Below are 11,314 nucleotides of genomic sequence, written 5' to 3'. Positions count from 1 at the left end.
GGCCTAAACATGACATTGACCTCTACATCTACTCTCTCAATGCATTATGTCAAGATTCATACAGGCATGAAAGGAAACATAACCAAGGAGTCATGCTCAAATGACTTCCTCCTCATGAATGGCAAAGCGCACACTTGTATTGTATCTGCAAACAAATAGAGAGTTCTTTATCCCTGGCCTGTGGATGTCTCAGGCGCGGAATGCTGTTGGTTGAACAAAGATGACCAAAGTGAAGATGACAGCAACATTCTGCTGTGTTTTCCATTGTTTACGAGCAGCGTGAGCGAGGATCCATTTCACTGGGACTTTTGTTTTCTAAATATTTTCATTACCGCACCGTCTGGACGAGTTCCCAGCTGAAGGACACCCACTTCAAGCTAAGCAGATCCGACAAAAAGAAAAGAAGAAGTATTTCATATTTCTCTCTGTGTCTGTTGACTTTCACCATCGTTTATTTTCAAAAGGGCTGACAGCTTCGTACCTGAGTCAGTCAGCTTTTGCACTTTGTACAGTACATGACTGCTTCGATTACATCTGTGCGGTGCATTTGGGAGGTGACGGGGGCACCTTTAACGCTTCTGTGTGAAACTCTATCTGACAGGCCAGGCCTCTCAGGACTCATCTCCTGCAAATTGCTCCTGAGCAGCAAAAGGGAGTGAAGAGTGATGATGAGGTGCGGGAGACACACCATATGTTAACCAAGGAGAGGGACTGAAGAGTGCAGCAGGATAGCTGTCCACTACTAACTCTTTTGGGACCGCCAAATTACAGACACCCTTTCATTCTTTTTGCGCCAAAAAATGTGTCTACTTTCATTTAGCCAGCTCCTCTACAAGTTAGGAGCACACACTGGGAGAAGCAAAACACAGGAAATGAATGAGGTGCAACTGGCAGAGATATTAACAAAATGGGACAGTCATGAAACACGCAAATAAATCACAGGCTCCTGTAGGGAACAGTGACCGAGCCGCCACAAGAAAGGGAGAGCGGTTTAACCAGACCCCCAGAGCTCCCGTTTACGCCACAAAGAAGTCATAAAAGTCCAGACCGACTCACGGTCCACCAAGCTGACGCTCTAGTCCACGTCAAAAATCAAACAGGAGCTTTTACGTGTTATTGGACATCACAGCTCTCAATGGGAATATTAGCCCCTGCTGTTGACGCCACAGTCCCTCAGTCCCAGCAACATCCTCTGATCATCTCATAGGGAGCAACTCCTGGCTCCATACATTGTTTACTGCGTTGCTAGCTGCAACATACTGTTTTGGGCCCTCGCTCAGCTTACATCACAGTGACAAATTCCCAAAACATGCACGACATTATCCATATTTCTTAGATTGGGAAAAACAATGTGTCACATCCAGCTAAGTTGAAGGAGAATATAAAGGATCATTCTGATGGGGAGAACCAAAAGGGCTTGATGTGTTGCTTTGGTGACAGAGCCGCAACATAAAAAAACGGTCCTTGTTAACCTAAAATGGCCCCAGGCTTCGAGACTATCAAAAGCAGTCACACTTGGACGAGTTACGGACTTCTGTGTCTCTAAATGTTGGAATAACTTCTTCAAGGACATTCGTGACTTGGACCACTTTATCGCCGATTTCTTGACAGAAAGTCAGCTCCCCTGCTCTGCCAGCGTTGCCCTTTGAAGTAGGCTACTGGCTGAAATAATAAAGCACCTCTAAATATTTTCCATGGGTGATTTCTCTTTCTTTTCTTTTTTTTAGAAGATGGATGGTTAAGATTTCCCAGAAGGAAAGCTGTGCCGGCTGGCAGGGACCGCAGTGCCAGCTGCTGCAGAGCAAGTTAAACTCATCAGATGGCAGTTCAACTGGTCACCAAGTCACTGGGGCTGCATGATGCAACCCACTGACCCACATGTCCTGCTACTACAGTTCTAATTTAAGATGGGTGTGGACAATTTAGGGAATACATTATTTGGGATTCTTTTTTAGATGAAAATAGCCTCAGACCATTGCTGGGAAACATTCAATCGTCTGTATGAAGGAAATGTGAAGTTAATGTGGAGTTGATCAGCAGCTTAACGAGGATGATGGATGGGTAAGGAGAGTGATGGTAACCACATACACATCTTTCTCTCTCAGCCTCACACTCTCCCTGGGCCGAGAGTGCAGTCCAACTAAGCTATGGTGGACCGTGGGTGTGGCTGTTAGTTTGTCCACGGCCCCAGCAGCTGCAGTTTGATAAGAGACAGGAGCAAGAGCAGGAGCATGCTCAACAAGCAAACCACCAGGTCTACAAAGTTACACATTGTTCCCAAAAGTGCCAAAGAAGTGTGAGTCTAAGTAGAGACTGGGAACTGTGAAAACTCCACTGTAGAGATGCTGGCATTCTTTACGAATATATGAATGAGGGGGAGAAAAAGAGAGAGAGGGGGGAGAGGGAGAGGGAAAGAGAGAGGGAGAGAGAGAGAGAGAGCGGGAGAGAGAGGGAGAGAAAGATGGGGGGAGCGCTTGCCAGAGAGAAAGAGAGTGACCAAGAGGAAGAAACAGGAGAAGGTGAGCATGACGAAGAGGGTATTAGTAGAAAACTTTCAAAACCGCTATTTCTGAGAATAACATAGATGCTGTAATCATAATTTATTTACGTAAGTGAGAGCGCAACGGTTATTGAAGGAAACATGTTCCAACAGTGAACTCATAGCACCATGGCCCAGCATGAAGCCGGGGCTCAGTCATTAAAGCTAAATCAACACTCCGGGGTGTTCTGGGAACTCAAGCGGGGTGTGAATTGCACCCCAGAGAAGACGTGCCCGCTTCACCTTGGCCACCATCGTTAGGCCTCACAATCCTCCGGCTCAAATAAGATGCAAATGAGATCTCAAGTGGGCCTGATTAATGACATTACAACATTGATTGAGGCTTTGGCATTCTAGGAGCCGGCTGCTCCCCTTGGGAAGCAGGGTTACTCAAAACTACACAGGTCTTACCATACCACTTACCATACATTAACCCGTTACAGATCTACTCAAAACAACTGCAGCAAAACTATAAAACTGAAAATCTATACCATGTGAATCTCTCTCATTGGTGCCTACTAGTCACAACTGCAGTTTAAAGCCTTGGTCAAAGAACTTGACTGGCTAAATCAAAAAAATATAAACACTTTTTTCTAGAGGGGACCCAAGTCCACTCTGTACATTTATTTTCCTTGAGTGAAAACGTCTTGGGGGGATGGCTGATGGCTCTCTCAAATTCAACAGGTCTTAAGGGGTCAACCAGCCTCAGGCTAATGCGAACATGGTTTGCTTTCATACCACTTCCAAGCACAATGATTGTGTTTGTTGTCGCAGTGCCTCAAATGTTTTGTAACCCCTGCGGTGCTTAAGCAGCTTAGTTATGCTAGATAATAGGTTCCATCTCCTAGGATCACCATAGGTGGAACACAGCATTCTGAGGCCTTTCAGAACCCGGTTGGTCTTAGGTATGCAATTCCATGCTTAAGTCCACAGGTTCATTTGGTTAAAGGCTGGCTGACAGGACGGCTAGGAAAATGGGATTCAATGTACTGCATAGCCTAGTAGTTCAAACAAGAGTTGGCGCTCTCTTTAGGTGCCATTGAACATAGACACTTCATGCTATGAAAAATAAATGCTCTTTTATAATGCTTTACAATAAAACAGGTGACACTGTCCTTTGTGGTGTTCTTTGAACACATTTTTGTGTAACTGATGTTGAAACTCTTATAGTTTCTATACCCTTAAGACAACACAAATGACTGTGCTATACCACTCATCTAAAAAATGTCCACCGAATCAATTTAGGATGGAGCTATCTATGTATGGTTGCCTGTATGGGCACTCAATTATCTAGAGCTAGACGTTGTCACTGTGTTGAAGAAGTCACATCTTTGTAGGCTATAGCCAAAACTGTGACTAGGATTATATTTATATTAACATGTGTAGGCCTATATTGTGTGTATAATCCTAATATTTACACAGCATCCAAAAGTAAATAAAAACACAATCTTATTCACTGATGGAGCTATGTAGGCTAGGCTATTATTACTTAGTTGAAATTGTTACTGACACACACCTGGTTACTCATACAGGTTTCAGCTACCTCGATAAGACCGTTGAACGAGAAAGTAAAATAGCACAACAGCATAACACAATATAGGATTCTATATAAATAATGAAAAAACGACTTAATATTCATCAAAATATGGATTAGGCTACTGCTATTAACATATAGAATAGTATTCGTCGATGTTCAGAGGATGTCTCGCGCTCGACATCAAACAGCCGTACGCGGGCAGCTGCAGGTGCCAGATGTGCATGGCGCATCATCATAGAGTTTTATCACTGTTTAAAATTACCATGAACAGGCTCTAGACTCTAGTCTAGAGATTGCATTTATCTTTCACAAGTATCGACATCATCTCTGGCAATAGCAACGGACGAGATAGCAGCCAGATGATGGTGCGCAAACGCTGTGTGTTAAATACTTACAGACGCTCGGCATTCCTTGGTATTCCTTTCGGCACAGTCCTGAAGCCTTGACCCTGGCAATCCACATGAGACCCAGAGCAACTGCACTTGTGAGGACATCCATCCACCGCGGCCGCGCACAGCAATCCGAATATCAGAGCCCATATTCCCAAGCGGTACGCCGGCCACTTCTCTTGCGCAGTTGGTACCATGGTATCCACGGTGACAAAATACAGTCTTGAGAACTTACAAATAAAACCACTAAAAACAGTAAACTGTTCTAAATGTGGAATTCAAAAACATCGGTTTATTTCTATGTCTGGCAAATAGAACAATATGTAGACTAAGAACGAATTTGCCAAAAAATAATGACAGTTACAGAGTGTAGGAAAGAGTGTATAGATCAAATCAGTTTCTCAAAGTTGAGTAACTTCCCAAAGAAAATCGATTGGGAGTTGCGCTCATTCAAAGTTCCACTCGTGTTCTTCTGTGTCCTTACCATTGATACAAAAATAGAAGACAGAATATTCAATGAAAACGTTTGTAATGTTCCAATAAATGCAATACACTGGGCAATTACAGTAAAACACGCGTCTCCCAGAATCGTGCGTAAATTCACTTAAAAAACAATCTTCCTGGGAACCTCGCCAAAATTCTTCATTCAAAAATCCAATAGAAAACGCTGTAAACATGAATTAAAGTTTTAGATAGAAAGGTTTCGTGACATAAATCTCCCAGTTGGTGTAAGAACTCCTGCTAACCCTGTCCCATTCCAATGGATACCTAATTGAAACAGAAGAACTCGTAATCACAAAACTTCAGCGGAGCGCATGTAGGCTGGAGTCTGTGAGAAACTCATACCTATCTCCAGCCCCCAAATTCTCCACTTCAGATTCCTACTGGTTCGTACTCTTCTGATGTCACAAAAAGCATAGAGTAAGTTTTTCTTACTTTTAATGGTCCTTATCTGCCCTCGGTGAACAGTATGTGGAAGAAAAGATTGGCTGGAATCAAACGGTGAATCAAAAAGAGTTGAAATGAGTTAACCTGACACGTTAATTGTCCTTTTTGATATAACACTATAGCCTTATCTTATCTTGGCAGCATTTAATTTACAATGTTGTTTTATTTGAATTTGAGTACTTCTGCAAACACAGCAATAGTCATTATCCATGAGTTGTACATGTGATGTACTGTGTCTTTAAATTGATTGTTTTTCAGTTAGATTATGTTGAAAGTAGCAAATTAATTGGCAGTAGTTGTATTCAGAAGGACACTAATCTGTTTGTAAATGGATAGAAATAGTTCAGTAAGTTTCAGATGACAAACCTTAATGATACAAATACATACTTTTCAGATTGTGTTGGTCCATGCTTTAGTAGTTTAAGCATAAGAAGCATTGTGTTTAAAAAAAGGTTTAATGAATGTCAGGGTATCAAATTGCTGAAAGTAGTGACCAATAATTCACCTTCAGTAATTCACTTTAGTTACAGTTTAAAGAGTTTGTAGGCACTCACATTACATTCCCTTCTGCTCTCTCTAAACAGACTCATTTTCATTTTGCAGTTGCAGTGCCCTCATCTGGTGAGAGAATGGGTCTAATTCGATTTTGAACTAACTTCATTTTCTCATTCAACTACCAAAAGTGATTGGTTGTGTACAACGTGTGGCTGTCAATCACACATACAAATTAAACTAAAATGCCAAGTTCAGAATTGGTCAACACTGGGTCTAATTCAGTAATGGTTTATCATCCTGGAGCTTACAATGAATGCACTTTATTTGAGTAAACAATGTGGAAATTTGCAATTTCTGCATCAAATTGCCTACAAAATATATTACAACTGAATTGAATACCAATGCACTGTATTTTAGTATCTTCAATTCCAAATGTGCTACTATTATTATCTGTCATAGAGGTCCTTTTGACCATGATTGATGTTCAAATATTGACATGAATAACATTGTGGGTAGTAAGCATGACATAATACAAATGTCAAGGTATAGAACATGATTTTGAATGTTCTGTCTATGCCTGTAACAGCCAGGAATTTAACTGTTATGTAATTACGGTAATGTAATTCTAAAGCTGTACAAGGAAATAGGGGTAGGGTATGACTACTGTTTTGTGATTGCTAACAGCTAGCTTTGTGATTGCTAACAACTTGGTTGCTGTGCTGGCCCACCATTACTGTTCTAACCACTACATTCAAGAAAGCATAGAAACAAACACAAAGAAACCTTTAAACATTTAGATTTTGAATATGCAATGGCAAAGAGGAAATACAGTTTAAAGGAGACTAAGGTAGGAGAGTATAAAGGCAGATTTGTCCTCAGTACCACAGACTTCCACAGCCTGAGAACACTACAGTGAGTAAGAGGCCAGTGTGTGCGTCAGACATTGGCTGTCAGACTCTTCTGCCTCCCCAATAAAGCCTACTGAGGAGACTTGTTTAACTGACTGAGCAGATTGAATCAACTGCCGTCTGCCAGGCTAATCCACTTACATTATTTTCAGTTAAGAGCAAATTGAGACACAAGTTCTGACATTCTGGACTGAGATTATGCTCTGTCCCTCTGTATGTCTCTGTATGTCTCTCTGTATGTCTCTCTCTCTCTCTCTCTCACACACAAACACTCTCTAATTTTCATCTCTCACTCTCTGTCTTGCTGTCACTGTCTTTATTATATCAAGGTGTCTGGATACAGTGCAGAGGTCACACGTCTACCCATCTATCTTAGCCCACATGCCAGTAGTTTGCAGAGCTCGATGCCTCAGATCGAGGTGAAGAGTTAACTCATTCCTCAGAGTCTGGAGTGAAGGGCATGTGGCTAAGCTGTGAACCATGTGTGCAGAGATTTTACTGAGACACACAGACAGAGACAGACACAGACACGCACGCACACACACACACACACACACACACACACACACACACACATACATGCATACGTGTGTGTGTGTGTGCATGTGTTTTATGTATGCGTGTCTAAGACTGTGCCTCACCCTTTTCCCTTTCTCATGTCAGGGATGAGGAATGCTCTGTCTGTCGCTCCACCTGTGGATTAGTGTGGATAACAAGCATGGCAGGGAGAGGCATGCTCTACATGTGTCTGAGACACACTCAGTCTAAGAGGGTCAAGGCTACTCTCACTGGGTCATTCAGCTTGACCACACTGCTCAATGATTTAAAGAGAGAGAGACAGAGAGACAGAGAGACCGAGAGAAGGAGGGAGGAGAGACAGTTGAAAACTGTATTGTTACTATACTGTACTGAAAGGGAGCTGACTGATTTCAATCAGAAAATTCAATCAGAGAATTCAAATAAAAAATAAAAATACACTTTATTGGCACCAACAAATCACAGAATAACACTAGTACAAATAAATAGACAAATCTTAAAAATCAACATTAATCAATCACATCTTAAAAAGTCAACACTAGTCCCCCGTTCACATCAACAGAACAAAGGACGCCCCTCACGCCACCAGTCCCATCATTATTGCCCCAGCACCTGTAGACCCTGCCCCCAGAATATTATGCTTTTTGCTCTTCCAGATTACTAACTTCCCCATGTCTATCAGGTAGTAGAGAGCAGACAGACCCTCCTCTTACTCTGGACAGTGTATCTGAGGTGTAGGAGGGGGGGGGGGGGCAATGACAGGAGGGGGGGGGGGGGGGGCAATGACAGCACACAAGTGAGTTTTTGAAGGTCACAGACGAGCCTTCTGGTGATCTAGGGTGTAAAACTGACCACTCTGGTTTATGTAGCACATACCCACCCTAATGCCTTCTCAGGAAGCATATGGACAGTGTATAGGAGAAACTTGGCATGGGGGAATGTGGGCTGGGGCCCACAGCAGAGCTTAGCGTGGGCCAGCCAAGGACCTGTCTGAGGAAAGGAGCCATTAGCATGGTATTAGACATGGGAGCTCCTTTTAATGGACTGCCTCGACATAAAGAGAAATCCAAACTTTCCACCAATTACGTCAATCTCTCTGCCCATCTCAGTACTATAGGGAATGGGGCTGGGGGAAGGGGGCTGGGGGGAGGGCACAGGAATGTATATGGATTTCCTTAAATATATTCACTTTGTCAGTTGGCGTGCGTATTGTATTGTCGTTTTTGTTTTTGTTTTTCTAATGAGAGGAAATGTTACCAGCAGATCTGCAAAGTCATTGTCAATGTTCACTGAGCTGAGACTTCTATAGAAAATGTACTGTATGTTAACCTAGAAACCTGCGTAATTGCTTTTTTTTTGTATGTACTGTATACAAACAGATAATTGTTTTATTTCATTTCCCTGTTTTTTTTCTTCTTTTTTTTTATTATCAACCCTACAGCGGTTGACCCTCATCTCCAATTTGTTCCCATGGGCTTAAAACAAGTATTAGACAAACAAAACAAGACAAGGAAGTAGCTTGCCTTGCTCTCCCCAGAAGTAGTTTCTCAGCTTACATTGTTGTCTGGCACCTTTGTTTGCTCTCTCTGTGTGAGATAGCTTGAGCGGGGGGGGAGCTTGGCCCTGCGGTAGCCAGCCGGTCGACCGCTGGCCGGTCAGCGGGACGGACTTCCTGTGTGCAACGCGTCAGTCCCCCGTGCCATATGTGTCCTGTGGAGCCGTCAACCACCCGCCGCTAGCTGCCAGCGCCACAGTGAGATGCTAATTACTAGCACATTGTCCCAACTCGTAAAGGCAGAGAGAGGAGGAGAGGGGACAGGGAGGGAGATAGAGGCTGTGGTAAGGGGAGGAGGGGAGGGAACCACTACCAACCAACCCAGTTCCCCTTCCCCTATGCCCCCTCCAGGCTATTACTGTCAGGGCTCCATCATGAACGTTGGAACGTACTGGAACAACTCCTCTGTTCTTACGCTTAACACAGCAGAGCGAGTGAGAAAAAATGAGATTGCCAGATCTTTGTGGGAGTGCAGAGAGAAGAAAGGAGAGAAAAAAAAAGGGCTTTCTGACTTCTGTCTTCCTTGGTGGTTGGTGAGCAAACATATGGAACAAAAAGCAACACCAGATGTTGCCACACAACCCCCCTTTTTTTAAAGATTTATTTGTATGCATCCAACAAGCTCGCCTATATCCCTGGGAGAGTTGCTTGAGAACCGGGCGGCCCCCTCCAGGCATCATAGATTACGCGCCAACCTGGAGCAGTTTCATTCGCTGGGTTGACCTTTAACCCCCCCTTCTATGATGTCCGTGCACGCGTTTGATGTCCTAAATACGCCAGCGCCAGACTTTTTGCGCGGCGACTCCATTAGGGGGTTCACCCTCCCTTGTAGGCAGCTGAGCGAACATGGGAATGCCGAGAGCCATGTTAATCCCAGACTGAGTAACAGGGGTTTCTCTCTCCTTTTCACATTTGGCACGCAGGGACATTTGCTTTGGCTCTGACCTTCATTATCCAAACCGGAGGATAAAATGGGGGAATACACCATGTAATCAGCACAGCAATAACAAGCAGAATTCCCCAGAACCAGAATACAATTCTTTGTTGTAGGAAATGCGCAATTAGACAGACACATTGCTGCAGTTGGGAGGTTAGCTATGGACATTGGTATGGATATGGTTGGTGTTTTGGGGGTGAGGAGGGTGTGGAGGTTAGGGTTTGGGTTTGGGTTCAGGGAGAGGGGGGGTGGTTGTTGGGGGGCTATCTGGTGCCCTTCCGCTCCCCACGCTTCTATCAGGATTAGCCTTTAAACAATTCCATATGTGGGTCAAACCCTGACGTTAGCTACATTGTAGTAGAATTTTTTTTCTTTAGTTTTTTTCTCCTGTGTAATGCTGGATGATTGATGATCCAATTTGCTTGGGAGCTATCATAGACACAGACACAGAGGCCATGGGCTGGCCCTTCTATCCCTCGTTTTTCTCTTTCTCTTTTTCCATGTGTTGCACTTTTATTATATAGTTACCTACAGACAGTGATACTGGGGGGGGGGGGGGGTGTCCAAAGCTTTGTAATACTCTACCATGGACTTCTAAGCTTCACCTTTGACCTCTGTGGAGGTGACATAAGCGCAGAGACCTATGGGATAGATATGTTCTCTGTACGAGTGATGATCCTAGCCCTGTGATTGGTGGATAGGCAGGCTGTTACTGTGCAGGTTGAGAGGGGAGAGGGGAGAGGGGAGAGTGACGTAGACAATCTGAAGGGGAAACAGTCATTTCACACGGCACATCTTGCTCCTTTTTCACCACCTTAACCTTCAAAAAACCCAAAACAAAACGGAACAAAACTCAAATTGAAATCAAATTTCACAGCCACCCAACTAATTGGCCTCGGCTCAGAGACTAGTGTAAACATAAAACTGGGCCGTCACTAATTGTTCCAAGTCCCTGACCGGCTTCGCAGCCCTAGCTACATTTACGGTTCACCAATAATCTGTAATTAACACTAACCTCTGAGATCAGACCCCCTGATTGGGGGGCAGCACATGCAAGCCATCTGCATTTCCCCGCCAACACACACACACACACGTGCATGCACATATGTACGTGCGCACACACACACACACACACACACACACACACACACACACACACACACGTCTTGTCACTGTTACGTGGCCAACAGAGACCTACAACTCAGAGGTATTTACATACGGATGTCCTACCAGTATTTATCTTGGGTGTCTGTGGGGAAAAGGGCCAAGGAGTGATGCTGTTTTCTAAAGTGCCTGGTTGAAAATCCAAGCAGCCATTAGCAATGAACTGGCTAATGTACAACACAGGTTTCAGCCTTCAGAAGACTGGGCTACAGATGAGTCTGTTGCCACGTTGGCCAACCTCCACAACTTTTGGGCACCAGTATCATCAGCAATTATAGCCAGGTTGAACTGTCATTTGGATTCGA

The 11,314-nt window shown here is 43.8% G+C and overlaps 1 protein-coding gene across 1 annotated transcript in view; it reads right to left on the bottom strand.

The window, feature by feature from the left end:
• The window catches only part of slit3 (slit homolog 3), a gene marked incomplete at its 5' end in the record, with an annotated part of 178,396 nt that extends 173,734 nt beyond the window's left edge, over window positions 1-4,662 (bottom strand). The window contains 1 exon segment of the mRNA XM_080526674.1: window positions 4,472-4,662. Coding sequence (XP_080382800.1) covers window positions 4,472-4,662 — 191 coding nt within the window.
• Window positions 4,663-11,314: the final 6,652 nt, after the last annotated feature.

Source organism: Nansenia antarctica (assembly GCF_963989245.1).
Source record: "Nansenia antarctica genome assembly, chromosome: 3".
Taxonomy (NCBI): domain Eukaryota; kingdom Metazoa; phylum Chordata; class Actinopteri; order Argentiniformes; family Microstomatidae; genus Nansenia; species Nansenia antarctica.
Note: the sequence above shows the minus strand (reverse complement) of the source record. Positions and strands in the feature narration are given on the sequence as shown.